General features: G+C 32.3%; 1 protein-coding gene across 4 annotated transcripts in view; it reads right to left on the reverse strand.

Moving 5' to 3' along the window:
• Nucleotides 1-130: 130 nt before the first annotated feature.
• Nucleotides 131-23,130, reverse strand: part of LOC116336666 (paired box protein Pax-6-like) — a 37,812-nt gene continuing 14,812 nt past the window's right edge. For 3 of the 4 annotated variants that reach the window (XM_031760672.1, XM_031760670.1, XM_031760671.1), the window contains exons 4-12: nucleotides 18,539-18,770; nucleotides 18,192-18,372; nucleotides 7,315-7,603; nucleotides 3,786-3,980; nucleotides 3,596-3,678; nucleotides 2,945-3,116; nucleotides 2,690-2,837; nucleotides 2,224-2,468; nucleotides 131-2,158 (exon numbers count right to left, since the gene is read on the reverse strand). In XM_031760672.1, the coding sequence (XP_031616532.1) occupies nucleotides 2,073-2,158; nucleotides 2,224-2,468; nucleotides 2,690-2,837; nucleotides 2,945-3,116; nucleotides 3,596-3,678; nucleotides 3,786-3,980; nucleotides 7,315-7,603; nucleotides 18,192-18,372; nucleotides 18,539-18,770 (1,631 nt within the window). In that variant the 3' untranslated portion in view covers nucleotides 131-2,072. The remainder of the gene's footprint in view (nucleotides 2,159-2,223; nucleotides 2,469-2,689; nucleotides 2,838-2,944; nucleotides 3,117-3,595; nucleotides 3,679-3,785; nucleotides 3,981-7,314; nucleotides 7,604-18,191; nucleotides 18,373-18,538; nucleotides 18,771-23,130) is intronic. The other variant, XM_031760673.1, reaches the window with a different exon arrangement.

Below are 23,130 nucleotides of genomic sequence, written 5' to 3' on the forward strand. Positions count from 1 at the left end.
TGTTCTTTAAATAAATTTTAATTTAAAACGAAAAAAAAAAGAATGTATTTTGTCTGTGTTACGTGTGTCCTTAATTTAATATTTTTTTGACAAAAACGAACAGTAACTAAAAACGATTGGTGATTCCTGTGTAAAGTTTTTATTTCATTCAAATTGAAATGTCAATATAAATACATACATTATTTAATTACAGTTACGTTTCAAAGAAGCTTAACAACTAGAATAATTAATGACTTTTCATGTCCATGTATATAAAAATAATCATAAAGTTAGATGTAGCTTAGAAAGGGATTCACTAAAATTATTACTATAATCAGAACTTCGTTTTTATTTTTTGCCGCAGGTAATCCTCCTCCATTTGTTTTGCATTAGTAATGGTTTTTGTGCGAATACCCATGAATAATTTCAGAATTATTGAACTTATTTGCCAAAATTCAATACACATATTCGCATATCGGTCGTTCAATTCGCCTGAATATAGACAATTTTGGTTTTCTTTTTCTCACAAAGCTATTCCAATGGTTTTTCACTTAGATATTATACATTTGTGTGTAGTGTGTACCATTGTATGAACGAACCAAGATATTTTTAAGGATTAAACTTAGCAATTTTTTTCACACAAAAAGAAAACTGTTCAATTAGAGGGATACTAAAATCACCGAAACGCATTAAATAATAATTTGGTATTTTGTTTTTTTTTTATGATGAACAATTTAAATAATTTATCTCATTTGATGAAATCAAATAAGCGATTTTCTAATGTAATGCTTAAAATGTTTAAAAACAGAAAAAAGAAGTACCTCTATACTTCTTTTTTTTTGAATTGATTGAATATGTCACTGTGACAATATATGGTATTGCTACTGAATTAACCCCATTCATTGTCATGATGAGATTTTCAGTCATTCTCTCAAAGTGCTTATTGACCTTATTGTGATTTTGTGAGTGGTCATTAATTCTTAAGCATTTTTCTGCACTACTCAGAGAAATTAAAGAACAATAAACGAGGTAAAGTTACAATTTACACTGATTTTTTTTTGCGTTCACAGTAAAATGTTTCATTGCAAACTAGTTTTATACTCTTTAATTTCTGTGGGCAGTAAATTTATAAATTTTAAGGTAACGTTCAATTTTTTTTTAAATTGCATTATCAAATTGCGAGTCTTAATATTCTGAATGATGCAATATTTCACTGGCATTTCAAATAAAGTAGCTTTTTTCATTCAAATTCTAAATTTCGTTTATCGTGCGATTAAAATTATGACGAAAATACTGCCTAAATCATGGTTGTCGAATCAAATCATATGTTGAAAATTTAAAACACCTAATTTGATTATATTACATCCCTATTTGATTTTCCATGTTGAGAAAATGAAAATGAAGGGAACAAACTGAGAATGTATCGTAAATTCATTTCTTTTTTTTTGTTAATAATCCACAAGGTTTAAACATTTATGTTTAAATGAAATACGGAATGAATTCAGACTGGAAAAAAACAACTACTTAAAAGCTACCTTCCATTGAATATTAGTTAATTAGTTATGTTTCTTTTAGAAATAAAAAGACGAAACGTATTTGAATTGAGACAAAAAAAGAGTGCTTAAAAAATATCTCTTGAATACAACTAGACCATTTCACTTAATACAGTACAAGCTAAAATATTTTTGGTTGCACACCGAAAAAACAGTTGTTGAAATTGTTTGATTGCAAGCCCAAAATATGGCTTTATCGCGTGAATATATTTGATTTTATTTCTTTGTTGAGTTTTTACAAATGAACTACAATTGTTAAGAAAGTTTTATTTTCATTTTTTTTGTTTGTTTGATTAAAGAAGGAATTCATTGGATTTGATAAATGATGGAAAATTCATATCGATCAATTTTGTTCATACAAATCATGCATCGTATCTTATCTCAAATCATTTCCAAAAACCAAAACAAAAATATATTCATTTGTACACAATCATGTCCTATCGAAATGCCCTTTTTAAAAAATATGGTTTGTTTGTTTTTGTGTGTGTGTATGTTTTTTTTTCTTCAAAAATGTATTAAACTAAATTATTTCGAGCTTTGTCACTGTAAACGAGACCAATAGCTCCCTCCGATGTCTGATGGAGTCGATATTTGAATAGGTACTGAAATACCAGCTGTTATTAATCCTAAAAAATAACGATTGATTTGATTTAAATTGAACATTTTCTCGAAATTATTCATTTGTTTATACCTGTGCTTGCTGATGAACTGTTTAAATTGCTATTGCTGCCAACACTTCCTGGGGTGCCGTAGTTTCCGTGTTGCGAATGTGGTTGTTGATGAGCCACCGTTGGATTGCATGATGCATGATGTCGTGACGGATGCGCTGCATATTGTGCGCTCAATGACAATGGATCATGAAACATGTATGGATGATAACTTTCACGTTGTTGCAGGCATGACGATGCCATCGAGCCCAATGGCGTAGATATTGGACTGAAATTTTTTGAAATGAATTTCTATTTTAAAATCTGATCCATTGTAAGAAAAAAAAAGTTCCGAAACCGTGTTATTTTATAATTTTCTATCACTGATTGACCTTTGTCTCTCTTGTCATGGATACTTGCGAACGCCATAAATTTTGGTGTTTTTTTTTAAATAGCGACTAATGTGAATAATATGTGCGATAGCACGCATAAAAAACGAACAAATGTTACCTATAATTTTCGGTTATTGATCCAATTGTTTGAGGTATTGATGTATACATTGAGTTGAATCCTGAATTCAATGGCAAACGCGATGGAGTCGATCCGCTTCCAATTAATGATGGAGATGTTCCCGTGCTACTTCCACCACCGCTATTACCTAAGACATTTTAAAAATGTTTTCGTTACATTTCTTTTCCATAGTCGAAAGAAAAAAAAACACACCATCCAATCGAAAAATTGTAAAATATTTATTGGTTTGCTAACCTGTACCGTTGTTATTGCCACCATTGGCTGACACTAAACCGCCATTGCTTTGACTATTTGCCGTTGAAACTGAACCGGTAACGCTGTTGTTGTTCTGCTGGTCCACAGATCGTCTTTGTGTACGAAGTTTCTCCTCTCGACGCCATTTGGCTCGACGATTTGAAAACCAGACCTATACGTTGATTTTGCACAATACCCACAAAGTTAATTCAATATTTAAATTGTATGGAATTTAATTTTTATTAAATGATCATCCAAATGCAGAAAACGACCAGCTACAAACAATACAAATCTACTGCCAAAATCCATACTAAATGGAACACGTGTGGAATAATTGTTTTGCACCATGACGTCAAACGTATTAAATTACCGATTGCTCAGATTTCTTTTTTATATAGCACGGATTAAATAGAACGAATGATGAAAAAGTGTCGACAATCAATGCTTGTGTGTAAACGGTAGAAGCCATATCGTGTGTACCATTTTGAGCATTTATTGAGTTCAAAAATTGCTTGAAGGGATTTCATCAACACATTATAGTCATTAATGTTAAAGATGTGGATTTTCAAAATGTGACGCACTGACTTTTCCATTGACATCAAATGAATTGAACAAGGCAAAGAGGTAATATCATTTAATTTTAGAATGTACCTGAATTCTTGCTTCGGGTAGTTGGATTTTCTCTGCTAAGCGCTCTCTTGCAAACACGTCCGGATAATGTGTGCGCTCAAATTCTTTTTTCATTAAATATTGAGAATCGAATCAAATTTAAATGTGAATATATTGTAATTTAACTAGTTTTAGATACGAAAGGGACAGAGAGTCAACAACCATATTATACCTTTTTCTAAATTATCGATTTGCTCGTTGGTAAACGATGTCCGATTTCGTTGTAATTTTCGTTTGAGACGTAGACGTAATTGACTGTCCTCATCTCCGGATGAATTTCCACCATTATCTGAATTACCGTCCGATGTACTTTCATGTGAATTGGCCAATGATGGTGTTTGATTTATACCGTCGACTGAAAATAAATCTGAAAATTATCAGAAAAATCACAATTTAAAAGCATACATTTAATTTGAGTGGAATCGATCATGACTTAGAAAAACAAATTTCAACCATATATCAGCAATTCAATGGATGTGACGTGAAATGGAAAATTTTCCATACAACAGCAAAAAAATCGTCAGATCTTGATATAATAACTGAATTTAAGATATTCGCAATTTGTTTTGATAGCTAATGAAACTAATCAAATAATGTATGTAAATAAATAAAGAGCAACCGAACTGAGTCATAATCCATGTGCTACATCGCATATAAAAGTAGTGAGACGATGATAGTCAACATATTCAAAACAAAAGCCAATTTAGGAAGTAAATATATTTCATTTGCGACACAAGTCCGAGTCCGAAAATATTTGATGTGATGTGTTTGTCGCCACGACAGTAACGCAACTATCAATTAAGGGCTCATGTGTGCGCATTACTGCATGCAATAATATAGTGGGATCGGTATTCAACAATTTATACAATGTGAGAATGAACAAAATCGAAACAAGTAATAATTGGATATTCTAATTGCTAACCAAATCATGCACACAGACTGAGCAACACACCATATTACATCATGGAATCAAGCGATTTTAATAAAATCATCTGAATAGAAAATGTGTTGCGCGCTCACAATCGCTCTAATTTAATACATTGTAATTGACTTAAATTATGTAATTTTATAAATACACACACAAATAGAGATAGAGAGAGAAAGAGTGAGGCGGTCTACAATATGTGGCAACGAGGTTTGGCCAAGTTCTGCTTTTGACACAACTTGACAAATGTTATACTTTCGATGGTTATTTGTAATTGGATATCCTTTTTGAGTGCAATGAATTGAACGGAGCTGTTGATTTTTCCCTTCCCACACATACGCACGATACCAACAAACAAAGAAATTTGTATTGATTTCGGATTGAAGCGATCGATTTTGTTTAAATAGGGTATATTTATAAAAAGATCCATGCCACTCGTACTGATTAATTCTTTAAGAAATGTTGTTTTTTATCATTTGTTTCGATAGTGTTCATAAAAAAAAACCACCAACAAAAGTAATTCAAATAAACCCTTTGATTGTGTTGAAAGATCATGAATGCTTTTCACAACAAAACCATTTTCTTTGCAGGTGTATATTAAGCATAGGCTTTCGTTTTTGATTGTCGAGGATTTCGACGGAGTGTTCTTCTTTTCATTTGCTTTCGTTTTTTTTCATTCACCGTTTTTTCCTTTCTCTCTGGCTCTCTCTCTCTCTCTCTCTCTCTCTCTCTCTCATTGAATGCCAGTGTATTGTTGTGTCTGAGGCATGTGAACTCATAGCCCCTAATACCAAATCGGTGACTATAGAATTCATGTGGTGGTTCGATGTGTTTGGAATTCACCAAAGAATTCACCAACAAAGCATTACATATATATGTTTTATTTTGCAACCCTCTCAAAATACCAAAGATCCATATTAATAATAGTTTTATACACGGTAAGAATGTGGAATGTGCAAAAAGCACATTCATGCAATGTGTTTGTGACGCTTTAACGAATTTTGATCGAAAATCCGTCAAAAGCCGCAACGGCATCGATGTGGGGCACATCAATCAACATCGTTTTTTTTTTTTTTTTTTGAAATGCAGAGCACTCACACCGCCCACCCTAATTTTTGATGATTTGCAAATATATATAGAAACCACGAGGGAAACACTACCACGCTTTGTCTCCGACTCTGATTGGCATTGTTGTTTGGTTTCGGTACGAGTCGCAGAAAAAGACGTAATATTCATTTTTGTTGTAGCTAATTATGATTTGTTTATATTACATGTATTTTCATCATTATGAGCACATAATCATTATATTGTTTATTGGGCCGTTGCTTTGGTGAACACAGAGAGAAGAAAAAGAGATAAACTGTGTGAACACCTTCTTTTTTTTCTGTATTATTGTGTGATTTTTTGCTCGAAAATGCCGATCCAATTATTGGTTGTCACAAGCAAAGTTTGCGTTATAAGCACTTTTTTACGGATTACTGATTACAGATTTTATCTCTAGGTAATCGATCGATGTTCGGACTCGATATGCAATACATGAGGGTTGATTATATATTGTATGTGATATTTCGTTTGAGAGAATGCGACAAAAAGAGCTTCAATTAAATTGCACGTATTATTTTTTCGAGTACAGTATACTTCAATAATCAAAAGTTATGTGTTTTTACATGTAAATAAAAATCATGCATGGCACGCAGGTTTTGATTATGGAGACAGTGCGTGTGCATTGAATCTTTGTACATTTTTCACATTTGTACATTTCAATGAACATCACCATAATAAATCTGTCAGTACAAAAGATCGCAGTGACAGTAACAACAGGGTATGAAAAGTTAACGGAACTCATAAGATACAAATAATTGCCAGCAATAAGTGTACGAAATCGTTTTATAAGTGTTCTGGTCTTGCTTCGATGCAGCCTATTTAATTTGAAACATAGGCGCAGCGAAACATCGCCACGCTCACACTTTACCCTGCACACGTTGGAACGGATGAATCAGGATATATCACAAACTTAATATATATTTTATATATATATGTGTCTCTGTGTGTGTGTTGCCATCTCATCGTCATCTCATCATCGATTCGATTTTGAATACACACACAATCTTGATGCCCTTTTAGCAGTTTTCATGGTGTTCATGGAGAATTAAATGCGATGAAAAAAAATTCCGCTCTTTTTTTTCTGCTTTATTTCGACGTCACTGATGCGTAACTACAAAGTTGAGCATGCAAAGAGCAAAACACATAAAGCAACCGCATAAGATGAGCAAGTTTATTGATGTAGGCGCTGCACGATATAGCACCATCGCCACACACACACAATTTTCCCCTGTCGAAAAATTAAGTGAAGTTTAATCCTTGGATGAACTGATTAGAAAATATTTCGTTTCCATAGTTTTACCCTGATTACAACATAAATATAAATAAATATGCAATATATGGGTTCGGTATGCACCATGAGCAAAAGAAAAATGTTTCCTTTTAATCTCCGACTGTGATAAAAGTGAGATTCTTGCATTGTTCAATTTGCTAAAGTGCACTCAACGGTAAAACATTCACATCGTAAGCACTAACGATTCAAATATCAACTAATTCCGTTTCATTATTGGCTAATAATAATAATAATAATAATCATGACGATCATCGTCATCATAACTCTCAATTCCGATGAATGAAAATAAATATATATAGAGAGAGAGAAAAAGACACGACGTTGCAAACATCGAAGATGAAGACATTTACACGTGTTGACTTATTATGTCGAAAGGATTACCTCGTTTGAGTGAATCATCGCGAATTAATTGATTTCCATTTAAATTGGTTGATAAATTGCTAGCCGTAATATTTGTAATGCTTGATGGCGCCGGAATCGATAATTGCGATGGAACATTTGCAGTGCTACAAGTGACAGTTGCTGCAGCCGCTGCCGCCGGATACCAAGCCCAACCGCCCGACTGACCGTTAAACATCCGCAGTTTATCGTACACTGATTCATTTTGATGTTGAATTTGATGCTCTTTTTGTGACGCCAAATTTCTTAGAACTCGGTTTATTGATGAAACCTAATCATTTTAAAGATAGAGAACAAAAAAACATTAGTCGATAGTCTGGAGAAGAAAAAAAAAACGTACATATGTGCAGTATTCATTTCACTTATTGTATCTAACAAACATGTCTCTTTTTTTTGAAAACAAAAAGCCACAAATCAACAATATTTCTTTGGTACAAATAAAACAATAGAATTTTAACAAAGTTTGGTTACGATAAAACACTCATCTATTTACATCATGCAAAAATATTGAATAAAGATTTTCGATGTGTTGCATGAATACGTTTCAACATATATATACACACAGTAACACACACACACATCATATACACATGCATCGACAATAATAAAGTAAAGCGTGCGGTACACGATTTATATTATAACAGTAAAAATAAAAATAACACAATGCTTAAAAGGGTGCCATTGTAGTTTTCTTCCTTTTTTTTCTCCCGTTGCCTTTTTTCAATTCAATTGACTAACTTTGGCAGACGAGCTGAACATATTATTTGAATTCATCCGACTGGAAAACAGCATTTTAATAAAATAAATTTAGCAAGATCGTTCTTTTTGTTCATCCGATTCGAACATTTCATGTTTCGTATGTTCGTAAACGCAAATCTACACTGTGAGATGAACGCCATACCGTGAGCTTTATTTTTACAATATACCAATAATACTGATGATGAGAAACAGAAATTGGTACACGGACACCGCACCACACTCGACACAACTAGAGATAACGACTTTTTTTTTCTCGCTGTCTCTCTTTCTCTTTCTTTCTTTCACTGTGTTGCCTGACGTTGGCTTTAGCTTGAGCACATTGTACTTTTATTTTTATTGTATTCCATCGTAATACTTCATTTTGTATTATGTCATATAATATTTACTATGCGCAATTGCATGCAGGCTGTAGACACAGCACAATGTACACATTGCATGCATATAATGAGGCCGAATCATTGAAGCGTATGTGTGCCCATAACGTACCATTAATGTATGTGTTCACATTGAAAGAGAGAATGAAGGCTTGATTAGGGCGGTTTAAATGTTTTTTTTTTCGGGAATGAGTCTTTATCACAAACAAGGAAAGTGAAAAGTTTTTTTTTGTTGAAATAAAGTAAAACAAATAAAACCGAAATAGGATAAGCCGACACATTGGACATTATTTTTTTTTTTGAAAAGGAAATTTTGTACTCATTTGATTGATACATTTATTTATTCTATACGTGATAGCCAACTATACGCAAAATAGGCATGATGTAAAAAAATAACAACAGAAAACGAAATTAAAATCAAAACCAAAAATTTGCCGGCACTAGTTTACTCTTTTTTAGAATGTGGTCCCCTTTTGTTCGTCGGCGCCGTACATTTCGATACGCATCGGCAAAGAAAAATAGAATTGATAAAACAAAATTAAGTATTATTTACATTTCAGTGAATCTATTAGGGTGTTTAAGACTATTGTCGAATCGTAGATGTATTATTTTCAATTTTCATCCGAAGGCTTCAATCAAATTCAATCCGCATTTCGACGGGATTTTGCATTCACAAAATTTTTGAGACGACAGGAAAAAAAACTCATCGCACCGCATTTGATGACAAGTCAAATGTGCATTTTGTTAGTATTGTTTCTGTGGGTAACCGACTAGCATATTATGTGCTATCGAATTGATTCATTCTTTTGAAAAAAAAAACCGTTCGTTGCAAGTAAACATTTAATTTCAATCGCCTCCAGAAATCAGCATGTATTCGATGTCATTTGCCCATTAAAAAGAAATTAACTGAATCTCGACTTAATCAAATGTATGGCGATTACATATGAAAGCCGATTCAAAATGCATATGAATTTCGAATACATTTTCATAACATAAAATAAATATTAATCTTTTCATTAGTCGTTGAAATTTTCTTGCAAACAAATGCTTAGCCGATAAATGATTCGATAAGTGTGATGACATGAATGTAAACGATGGACATGGATTCGAAATCGAATTTATGCAAATCAATTTATTATCATGCATGCGAGTTCGATACAAAATCGAAACGAATTCTTCACCAAACTGCATTAACAAATGTGAACTTTGCAAAGTGCCTCAAATATTTTGTTTAATTGCATAGATCCGCTTAAATTATATTTTGTTGAATCGCTGTTGAACACATTCAAATAACAATGCTGAAATTAAATCCGCTTATGGCATTTGAATTCAATCCCGCACAAACAGTCCGAAACCATCAGTTTGTACACAAATAACATTTCGAATGGTCATCGGATCGATCTCTCTTACAATTTTTTAATATTATAAAATCATTTTCAGATGAATTCTCATACATTTTTGGTACACATAATCAACACATCATCACAAATATTGTGTGCAATTAAAACTTTTAATAAACTTCATAAATATAATTGGAAAAAGATTTTATGAATTTCGGATCGTAAGAGAACATTTCCATCCATTTCGTTGGAACATTTTGAGTTTTTTTTAAATACATTGTAGGGATGTTCTACACACATGAGGTCAATCACGAAATTCTAGTGAATCTAATTTTTGATAAGATTTCACTAGAAAACTAGAAAATTCTAGTGCGTGAAGTTGGCTCTCAGTAGTTTTTCATATAAATTATATGGCCTTTGGTGTGAAGTTGGCTTCGTTTTCTAGTATTCACTAGCGTGATTCGCCCCATGTCTACACATCCATAATTTGAAATTTTAAAGTGCATTTCCAAGTCTTCATAATTTTGGTTTGCAAGAAAAACTGCATAAAAAGTTCAAATTAGAATTTTTTTCACTCGAAGATGATCAAAAGTGACCAGCCTAATATATTCTTCTGTAAAACATTCAAAACATCTATAAATTTAAGTTATTGTGGTTCGTTCGGCTACAATAACACCGCAATCAACAAAACCAAGTAGGTTTTAAATCGTTCATTTTGCTTAAGATTGTTATCATTTCATCAAATTATGGTTGCGCAACTTTTTTTTAACGTGGAATTTCCAATGTCGGAATATGATGGCGTTTTATTTTCAACCAAAAGTATGTTTTAGCGTAGATGGCGCTGATTTAAATGGACATTTGTATGTATAGACGGCGGCGCCGCCCTACTCAATTAAACACTGAACTACAGCGTTTCCAATCGTTGGGAATTTCGTATTCATAACATACATTATATATATTCAACCTAATGCTGATATATCCGTCTTCAAACAACATTTAATGGCAATCAACAGCATCAAAGTTAAAACAGCTGATCAAATTGTCATCGTTGGTGATTGGAATATTCCTGAATGTGATTGGAAATCGAATGATGACGGTTTCGATCTACTTCCTATGATCGGTGATTCAAATAGTGAAAAAGCGGTAATTGCACGGTACGTCACTTCTCATATGCTGGACATGGGCCTCTTTCAAATTTGTAATCTACGCAATAGAAGTCAAAACATTCTCGATTTAGTTTACACAAATATTCCTGAACTTTCTATGGTCGAAAAAGCTGACCTACCACTAATACCAATCGATATGGCAGACAAAGCGCATAATCAAATGGTTTGTAGCATTGAATGCAAACCACGATGCTTTACATCAAACAATTCATCGCCATCAATTTATTGCTTTAAGAAAGCGAATTATGATTTGATAAACGACCAATTAAATCATATCGATTTTGACAGTATACTTTCATCTAACGATATTAACGAAATGGTGAACTCATTTTACGATGTGGTATACGATGTCATCGATGAATTTGTACCAAAATCAACCATTAGAAACACAAATAAACCAATTTGGTACGACAAAAAGCTTGCAAACCTCAAAAACACGAGAAATAGACAATATAAAAAATTATGCAACAACCGTACTTTAAATAAAGATTATGACCAATCTAAATTTATTAAGGCTCGTGATGAATTTGACATATATCAAAAAGAACGATACGAAGGCTACGTCAAAGGAATTATAATGGAAACAAAGAAAAATCCGAGAAAGTTTTGGCAATTTGTAAACGGAAAAAGGAAATCAAACCAATTACCATGTAAAATGGAACTAGACGACAGAATTGCCACCACGGATAAAGAAAAAGCTCAACTATTCGCTGATTTTTTCTCATCCGTTTATACTGAACATGAGTCAGACAATGATCTCATAGAATTTATTCAAAACCGAAATGACCAGAACACATTTAGAATTATCCCGTCACCGGACGCAATCTTTTTCGTACTTAATGAGCTCGACATGAATAAAGGATCTGGCCCTGATAATCTATCACCAATATTGCTAAGAAAATGTGCAGAAAACTTTGTCAAACCGCTCCATATCATATTTACGAAATCGATAACTGAATGTATATATCCCGATAAATGGAAAATTGGAAAAATAGTACCTATATTCAAATCGGGGAAGAGAAATGATATACGTAATCACAGGGGTGTAAATATAATGCCAACTGGAGCCAAAGTATTCGAAAAACTCAATTATAATCAACTTAAATTAATTATTCTACCACGTTTGTCAAAAAATCAACATGGGTTCTTGCCCAATAGAAACATTGAAACGAATTTGATGGAATTCACAGCTGACATAAACATCGCATTTGATAAAAGCAAACAAACTGATGTATTTTATGCCGATATTTCCAAAGCCTTCGATACGGTTAAACAATCACTACTTATTCGAAAACTCGCCAAATATTCACTCAGTAATGAAACTCTCCTATGGTTTGTTTCATATTTCGAAAATCGTAAACAATTTTGTAGTGTGGGAAATTCAAACTCAGAAACATTTGGTGTTCCTTCATCTGTTGGTCAAGGATCTATTTTGGGGCCACTTTTATTTCTGGTGTTTTTTGATGATTCTGACGATAACATTGGTCAATCAAAAGCATACAATTTCGCTGATGACAAAAAAATATCAAGAGTTATAAACAACATCAATGATAATATACAACTCCAACTATCAATCGACAACTTTATCAAATGGTGCAATAATAACTGCCTCTCAGTGAATCTCAACAAATGCAAAATCATCACATTCTCACATACTAAACAACCAGTCAAATATGATTATTACATTAATGGGGAAAAAATAGAACGAGTGAACGAAATTCGAGACTTAGGCGTAATTTTAAACACTAAATTGGACTTTAAATCACACATTGAATTCATCACTAAAAAAGCTGAATCAATGCTAGCTTTTGTTAGACGATTATGTAGAGCAAACTACAGTACCGACATCTCCAAATTACTCTATACATCTTTAGTTCGATCCAACCTGGAGTTCGCAAGCTCAATTTGGTCACCACGTCAATTAGAATATAGATCAATGATTGAGAGCATTCAAAAACAAGCTGTGATATTTTTAAACGGTGACTATATAAATCGAAATGACAATGAATATATACTTGCCCCATACGAAGAAAGAACAGAGAATTTGGATTTAAATAAATTGATTAGAAGGAGAGTTAACTCATCTATTATGTTTATTCATAAATTAGTCAAGGGTAGATTCAATTGCCCAGCACTAATGGATGAAATGAACATCAATCGAGGAATAAGAACTCTCAGAAATCCAGAGTTCATTCGAATAAAACATTGCAAAACCAACTACGTTCTCTATTCGTCATTTTACACTGCATGCAGAGCATTCAACTTTGCTGCTCTGCATATTGACCCAACATTACCAACGGCTGTATTCGCGAAAAAGCTAGAAAGTATTCCGGATAATTTGTTCGGAGACTTATGCAAACTGAGAAGCTAACGATCATTACAATACCAATCGATGTGATATTTAAACTAAAGAATTTATTTATTTTATTTATTATTATTATTTTTATTACCAATTTAGTTTTTTAATTAATTATTCAACTGTATGTTTAAATTTGATTTTATCTGACTGAGCTCAAATGATCTCGAGAATTTTGAATTTGTCTATTTTTGTGATAATACTTCCTTTTTGAAACTTATTTTTTAATTTAATTTTTAACGAATTTTGTATTATACATTTGATATTTGAAAAGATCTTGGTTTTTAAGGAGGGTTCACTACTCTTTTCCAAGCTTTGATTTGTAACTGTCGGCCAGTTTTGGTAGACAATAAAACCGAATAAATAAATAAATAAAATTTGTATAGAAAATCGAGAAATTTATGTGAGAAAAAAATTAATTTTTTTAAATTAAAATAAAGATGAAACTGATGAGTATTTCATACAACTTTTTTTGAGGCCACATATACAGTGAACCGATTCGAAATGCGGTATTTTTCTCCGAGAAATTCTCTGTTCAAACGGTTGTGTACATAAAAATAAAGTTGAAAACTCTTTGTTTTCTTTGTAAACGAAATGAAAGCAAAGGGAAAAGACTAAAAAGTTAAATGCAGCTACTGTATGCATAAAAAGTAATGTACGTAGCACATAATTAGTCGTCAGAGGAAAGCGAAAATTGTTTATGTTAAAAACGACTAAAATACGAATATTTTTTTATTATTATTATTTGTTGTTGTTTGTTGTTCACAAACATGAAGAAGCTTATCACTTGTACGATTGTGCATTTTGCATTATGCGAATACGTTGATTGTACACTTTGAGTCAAGATGTTGGAACGACATTTTGTCACAAGTGAATTGAAATTGGAGTAATTGTTTCAATGTGAATGGAAATATAAATAGGAAATTTCTTTAATTATATATTTTATTTGGTTTGTCAATGAATAACAGCCCACGTCTATGGTTGTCTGAGCGCATTTTCAGTTGGTTTCCAAAAGCTCAATTCCATTCCACACAATGTATGTGTGTGTGTGTGTGTGTGTGTGTGTGTTGCCGTGTGTTTTGAATGGCGCCATTTCATTTCGAATAGGATTTTCTTCTTTTTTTTCCCTGCTAGTTATCTATGTGCCGATATAAAGTCTGTAGTATACATAAACGTGCTCGAGTCTCAGTGAAAACACGAAAATGGGGAAATATGCACAGTGGGATCTATGTGCGCAGCCATGTGTAAAGCGATGAAAATAATAAGAAAAACCAGAGAGAGAGAGAGAGAGAGAGCAGAGGAAAAAAAACCTCTGATGATGGAAATGGTTGAACTTGGCGACGTTGAAAATAAAAAAAAATGAATGGCATAAAGAATTATTTGTAAACGCACAGAATGCTCGTCTTATGAATGTTTGCCTGTTTGAATGCCCTCCAACGCTTCTCCCGTATGCCCATGCAAATACAAATACAAACACAATCATCCAATTTGCACGAAACGAATCTGCCTACTCGTTTCAACGCACAAAGAAAATCCACACAACAATCTTAAAATTACATACATTTTCACAATTTTATATCTTCATCCATTCATTCCATCCATTCCATCCAATCCATGTGAAATTGCTGTGAATCGGTGGCTGTTCTATTAGTACGCATGTTTGTAACTATAAACAAAGTATTACCGGGCCTCAAATGAGACGACGCTGATGGGTAAATTTATTCAACAAATTTTTTATTAACTTTTCTCCATTTCATTTGCTTGTTTCTTGCTTGTCTACCAACGGAGCCATCCATGAAAAAGGGTGATTTCGCAAAATGCATGTATTTACTTTGATATGGTAATGCAAAATGGGAATATTTTGTGTGTACCAACCATATAGAAGCGCAAGCCCAAGCAAAATTCGATTTTCGATTATGTTCCGTGAAAACTGTGCTTGTGCGTGTTGCACTTCATTGTAATACAGCCGATCCGCACTTGGCGCAAAACCAAATACAATTTTTCCGCAATTTACGTGGAAACTCAAAACAGAAAATGTAATTATTGCCGAAATTTCATTAGTGTTTATTTGGAATGACATTAGATAGGGTTCAAAAAATCAATAGAACATTTTATAACAGCGTTTTTTTACCATTTATCTGCCTTACTACAACTCATGTCATAATTTTATGAGTCAATTAATTTTACAAATGCATTACGTCGTTGTTATAGCAGTTTGGCGGTATTTATCTCAAACTTCATTCAAAAATGTTTCGATTTTTTTCTTTTAAATGGATATAAATCTTGCAAATCATGTAATGTGATTTTAAATCATTCATTTGCCGTATGTCGCTAAAAATATATTATGGTTTTAAAGGTGAAACTTTTGCAAATGAAAAACTTTTTGCTGTAAACACCGAGTAAACAGACAGTTATTTTAGCGACGCAACAAAATAGTTTTTGCTGACGAACGCACCAGGGTAAAACATAGCATTTTGTTGAAAATAAATTACGTAAAATTTGCAAACGTCTTCTTAACATTACGCAACTGCGAATTTTCGTCAATGTTTATCTGTTTCTGCCAATTTGTCAACAAAGTGAAAGTACGCCTATTCGCATCTACGTAACATCCCATTGATCATGGCAATGTCGTAAAAACAAAATTCATATCTGCTGAAAATATGCGTCTGATATATTTACAATTTATTGCTTTCCAAGCATTTATCATAATCAATGCATTTGAATCATTTAATGCTCTATATAGATAACAATCCTTATCGCCGACTTTTTGTTTAATATTGAAAAAAAAAAAACTAGAAAAATCAGAATAGATTATTGACATTTCAATAAAATATATCAGAAATATTTTCAATTTTCTCCAAGTCTTTTGGATATTTGACTCGATTTCAAAACTTTCAATTTATTAAAAAAAAAAAAGAAAAATACTTCAGCCTTCGCAGATTGGCGACAATATAAATTTGAAATAAGACAGTTTATGTTTTAAAAAAGCTCGACATACATTTGTAAAACACTTGTCAAACTTTAAAATTATTTTCGCTTGTACGGACATATCTTCATCTACACAAGTGACGTTAACCAAGAATTGCAGTTTTTGCATCTTGTAAATTTATTTGATCTTGTTAACGCATACGTCAAACGCCAAATGCAAATGGAAAATGGAATTCATCGAATTAAATGAAATTGCAGCAATGTATATATGTGTTTATCTGTGTGTGTGTGTGCCTTCATGTGGTTTACCAACAAAATTGATGAAGAAAACTTTTGACGATTTTTCAATTTTCCTGAATGCAAACACCCAACATTTTTTATTATACTTATGCAAATTTGATGTTGATTCAAATTATTCAAAATGGAGTACGTGTCGCATGTAATGTTAAAAGCAGACTTTCGATTTGCTAGGCGTTGAACTGTTATTTGATTCTTGCTTCTAATCTTTCTTTCATTCAAAATATTTCGATTTGTTCTTTGACAGCGATACATTTCAAGTGGAAAATACGAGTATATTTCCAAACATTTCAGAATTTATCGCATGAAAAGTGTTTAGTGAAGAAAAAAAGCGTACAGAGAAAGAGAAAGAGAAAAGGAACGCACGGACTTAGCCCCATACAAAGTTTTATCTTCTGTATGTTTAGTTTTTTTCTTCTTCTTTATATATCAAATAGGATTGCCCTATGAAGTACTTTTTTTTTCGCTTGCTTGTTGTTTGAAAAGTGGTGCTGATCCTGTTTTTGTGATTGTGTGTATTTATATTAATGTGTCTTTGGTTTTGTTCGCTTAACACATTTCAGTGGGGAGCTTTGGCATTTACCGTGCGTACATGCGATTTCTCGTTCTTATTCCCGTTCTTGCTCGCATCGAATTTTGTTTTTGTTCTGTTCATTTTGTAACGATGAAAGCATGTTCGCTTATAAAATACGCACACGCTGCGCTTATTCGCTAAGAAAGACACAATGATTTTCTAGACGATAATAGTGGTAGTAGTGACATGAGGTTGTTGTTGGTTTTTCACGTACTGGTGCGCATGATTAAACACACCTCCTTATTCATACCATTTCGACAATTTTACTTTTGCAACTCTCGCCGTTCTTTTACGTACCCGATCTATTTGTGTGCGTGTTTATATATATAGATGTGTGTGTGTCATTTATTTTATATATTCGTCGTTTGTCGATTCGTTATATATTGTAATTGTAAATGTGAAAATGTTCATATCAAATGCTTCGAAAACGAAGCAATCCACTGCATTTGCATACCACATAAATAATATCAATGTTTTCATACACCTACCTTGATTTAACGAAAAATAATACCATACGGTTGTTGTACATATCTATTTACAACTGTTCGACAATTTTGTAAAAATAACCAATATTTTCATATCGAATGTATGGAATAACTCGCAGTCGACAGTAAAACAAAATTTATTTCGTTTTATGTTTGTTTAGTAAATGCACGAAATTTGTGTGTAGCATTTCATTTAAATTATGTAAATAACGAAGAAGAGAGAGAGAGGGAGTGAAGTCAACCATTCAAATCTTTGGATGTAACTATTTATGTTATGTTATTGTTTTGTTTGATTAAAAAAGAACGACATTCATTTCGGACCATTCTGTTTCACTTTTCTTTTGGTGATTTAATAAGAATATTCAGAGAAAGCCATGAATCCGATCTAATTTATTTTTCTATTGTAATGAATCAATCATCTAAAGGAATCAATCATTTTCCAAATATGAAATAACGTTTTCCAAATATCAAATAAATAATAAAAATATGTAAAAATAATATGACTATACAAAAAGAAATTACATTCACAATACAAATACGATACATTATTAAAATCGAAATAAAAATGGAAAATACTTACGCTTGGTATATTGTCACTATTACAGATCGCTTCCGATAATAGACGATCTCGTATTTCCCACGCAAATATACTAGGACATTCTCGTTTATAATCGGCAATTTTTTGTACAACTGGTGAGGTGGCTACTCTTGGTTTTGAGCCGCCTATCGCACGTGGTTTTATTGAACCAGTTTCATAATATCTAAATATAAACACACAAATTAAAAACAAATTTAGAATTTTTCTAAAAATATTCATTTTGAACGAAGATGATTTCTCTATCAAATGAATTGACTGACAGTCAAAATAATCTCATACATCGAAAGAACATCGTTGAAAATGAAGAAAAAAAAGACTAAATTGCTTACCTTCCCAATATTTTACTAACACATCCATTTGAAACCTGAAGAATGCGAGAAATATCACAAGGTCTGGCACCAGAATGTGCCAATTCGACAATCTTTTGCCGAGTTGAGTCGGGCAATGGTCTGCCATTTACATAAACTCCACCCAATTGGTTGATACCGCTATGACCAGCCGAGGAACAGCCAAATAATGCACTTTGGCTCATTGACGTTCCATGGCTATGCATTATTCGATCTGAATTAAAAAAAATGAAGAAATAAATAAATGAGAAGAGGATTAAGAACACTTGAATTTGAAAACACGATGTGAATTTGAAAATAAAAAAACTTTTGCATAGCAATTGTAGTTTCAATCGATTGTTTTATTTTCCGACTTCGAAGTTTTCAATTTTGATAAGTGAATGGGATGAAGGACAAAGTGGTAAAACGAGTAAACAATTAAATAGCATACATAATGAAATGTACATACTTATAAATTTCTATTTGCACTTCAATTGACATACGAAAACATGATATATTATGTCGTTTGATGGTAACGAACGGAGCTACCTATTAATTTATGATGAACATAAATTACTCATTTATTTATTTACACATATTGCATTTTGACATCGCATCGAGACATTTTAACCATCCCCTATTCGATGCGATTGATGCCATCAGTTTTACTTCGATTTTATGCGATAATTTACTTTTCAAGTGGCGCTCTTAATTTTATGAACTCAGTACTTGAACTCCAATCTCGTCAAAATTTATTTAAAATTGAAAAACACAGTAGGTCGTCTATCTCTTGAAATTTTTTGTCAAAATATGGTTTCAAGTGTTATTCGGATGGTTCCAATGTTGTTTAAATATGAATTCAGATTTTGTTCAAAACCGTTTCAATTGCCATACACTTTGAATTTGCAATATTCTGTCATATTTAATATTCAAATTGGATAAATGGAATCGCAAATCTCCACCAACACGAATCAACATTCTCTTTTGCAATGTTCTATATTTTTTCAAGAGTTCATTAAATTAAATTGAATACTATTTTATGGAAAACACTAGTCAAAATAAAATTGACATTTTTTATTTTAAATAATTTACGAGGTACATATTGAAATAAGGTGCATTTTTTTTTCTTTTTTTTAAATTTTGCATTGATTGAATATCGATTATAGCGTGAAACTACATTTTTTTTATTTTTGCACAAAGTGCTGCAAGAACACGAATTGATGGCTAAGATTTCCTTAATAATTTGTTAGTGTCTAACTTCTAATAAATAAAAGACACACTTTTTAAACTCTACAAGGTGGAAATTAGAACTCTCCTTAAATTACTCCGAGTGAACATGTTAGACGTTCATGATAGAACTATGTCATCATGCAAGAAAACGTCTGTAAAAAGGAGTAGTTAACAAGAAACTAAACCTAAATTAAATGCCTGAATCAGTGGGCGATTTTTTTTTTAAACTAAAATATAGAATAACTTTTGTTTACTCGGAATACAGCAGTTTCGCTCTGTAATTTATATTTTTTTGTAATCTGAGCGTCTCTTTTTCAACGCCCATTAAATTTTTTAATTTTTATAAAATTTCTGCAATATATCGATATTGAATTTGAATTTAGCGAGAAAAAGAACTGATGATATTAACACATCAGAATTTTTTTATTTACAACGATATTTCGACCTTCTATAGTCGAAATTGTTAAAAGAAGCGTCGAAAATCCAAATAAAAAGCGAAAAATGTGTACTGCTATAATGGAACATCATTTATCGATTATTCACTTGCGACGGAAAATCGTAGAAAATAATGTGACATTTATATTCAATGGGTCATTCTTATCGTCATTTTGTAAGTGGAATTGTTTTATCTTTACGATATGAGTGCATATCTTGAATTTTTTTTTTTTTTTTCGAAAAAATAAAAATATCGAATATTCTATCTGATTGGCATACACATTTACATTATATGCATAAACAAATTTTTTTTAAATTTCTTTCAAAGCAAATGCTTTTCGAAGCGAGAGAAAGAGAAAGAGAGAGAAAAGCATCAAAGGAAAAGACTGGTTTTATGTTTTGTAACATAAAAGCATTCACAGAAACAGTATGAAATGAAAGAAATATTATGTTGACAAATGAAATCAAAGCAATGGAAAGACGGAACAAAATGTATAATTGCATCCTTTAAAGTTGATCACATTGTACCATTAAGAGTGTGTGTTTTTTTATATCAAAGAACATTAAAAGTGCTCGAACGCCAAACCTACAATGATCATAGTCGCCCCGAATAAAGCGTAAAATGTTTACAACAAAATGACAAAAACCTAACCGTTTTACCGTTTTCTCTTAAGTTTGCTACGCCGACTCATGGATTAAATAGCTTTAAAAAAGGAAATCAAGTGGTCGATTTGACGACATTTGCATGTTTAGTTGACTTTGTTCCGATCATATTTTGCATTGAAATCTTGGCCTTTGACCGCAACTCAAACAGTATAATTATGTTATTTATTTATTTTTTAAATAATTGTCACAAATTATTATGCGAATAATCACATTTTATTCGCAAAAATAATATTAAATTGAGAATATTATGGCTACATTCCCTTTTAAGTCTGTGCAAATAAGTTGAACAGCTTGTAATAGCACTTGAGACTTGAGTTTGTGTTCGATATATTTCCATAGAATTATTTCTTATTTAAACGATGAAAATAATAATTGATGACATATACATCAAAGGTATCACACTCCCTTTTGCGAAATTCTCTTTTCAACACGTCAATAGGTCAATGAAATTTTATTTTTAAAAGGAACGCTCTCATTGGGTATATTAAACTGACATCAAAGTGGTACACGTTCACATTTCATAAATCTAAATTACAAAGAAACAAATCGCGGGGCAACACTTCAATGCTCCGAAGTTGCATGTACTCAAACAATTCTACAACCATTATTCGTGTGTACTTTCGACACGTGCAAATTAAAGAGACTTTTAACTACCTCAAAATGTTCTCTTGTGTATTAATTGAATGATCATTCATTTGAATTGATGTTATAGACTAACGCATATATGATATTGCATTTAAATGTATGGCATATACGGATGTTTGTGTGTTATACATTTCACCATTAAAAAAAACTACGTTGAAATTACGCAATTATTATGTTTGTTGTGTACATGTTTTTTATTACCATACACATGTGCCGTCGCTGAGAATGAGAATGAATCAACCACCGTTACCTCCTGCTCTAGCTCACAGAAACCACCGTTACCAGCTCAACTGCCATGAGTGAGCGGGGTGACGATGAGATTCTTTAAGTCATTTTCATTCTCAATTTTTACTTTGACTCTTTTTTTCTCTCTTTTTCTATCATATTCTTGGCAAGTTTTATTTTGCACCCCAATTCAGCGTTCATTTATTTTGAAATCAAAAAGAAAGTTCGTATAGAAATTTATCCATTAGCATAGTGTTGAAAATAGTTGTGAAATAATGTCATATATGGCGAAAAAACGTTGTAATTTGTTTCAGTTGCATTACGGCACCAAAATTAATTACAGGATTAAGTCGATGCCAATAGAACATTATTCGGTGAACGCTCCAAATACGAAAAATATCATTTGAAAATTGAAGATTCAATGGTTGTCTGTATTACTATTTTGAATATGCTTCAATATGAATCGGCTTGAAATGATGAAATTGTGCATTGATAAGTACATGTTAGTGACACTCGTGCACGCGTAATTCCAGCATCAGGCGTTTAATGCAATTTTGCTGGCTGTTGTTAGTTTCGGATTTAAAATGCTTGTGATATGATGCTAAATGACTTTGCACGATCCTTATATAATTTCGAACACGAATGGTGCAGGGTGCAAGAATGAAAAGGGAAAGTGTTTTCTCTTCTAAGCGCAAAATTTCTCAGATTGAATGGTGTGCATGGTTTCGGGCAAACGGCAACAACAAAAAAATGCTATATATATACATATATCGGCTATACGTCTGACACGTGACCACAGTAGAAAAGAAACGTTTTATAAAACATAAAACTGTCTAACAACAAATTGATTTGTCAAAAACTGCAATGAACATATCAACAAAGCCCGCAAATCACAGTAGCACAAGAGAATGAGATGGAAAGAAGAAGAAAGAGAGACAAAAACAACAACTCAAACCAGAAATCGAACCGGAACCTCAATGATAACCAGGCTAAATTACACAGAATGCTGAGCAATTGATCGGGTCCAAAAAATTCATTGTATTTTTGTGGCAATGGGCCTTAATAAAGACCTACATACGCTTCGGGAAATCGCATAATACGCTATAAATAACAATTCTATTGCACATAATAGATCTTAAGAGAATAGTTTTTCATCCATACTCAACTCTTCAGCAGGGCTTTTATTTTTGCTACCCAATTTTATTTTATTTTCATTTTTTTTGTTCCACATTTCTCATCAATAGCGATTGTAATTGTGTAAACGGTAGAAGAGGACAAAAAAATTCTTCCAAAAAGGAAATTATTGAAACGATAACTATTATTGGCTGAGTTGACCATGAAATTTGGAACGGAAAAAAGTCCTAAGCAATACAATGCCAAAATGAATTCGTTCT

This window comes from Contarinia nasturtii, unplaced genomic scaffold, assembly GCF_009176525.2.
Source record: "Contarinia nasturtii isolate CC-2019 unplaced genomic scaffold, AAFC_CNas_1.1 Cnas_scaffold_187, whole genome shotgun sequence".
NCBI classification, from domain to species: Eukaryota; Metazoa; Arthropoda; class Insecta; order Diptera; family Cecidomyiidae; genus Contarinia; species Contarinia nasturtii.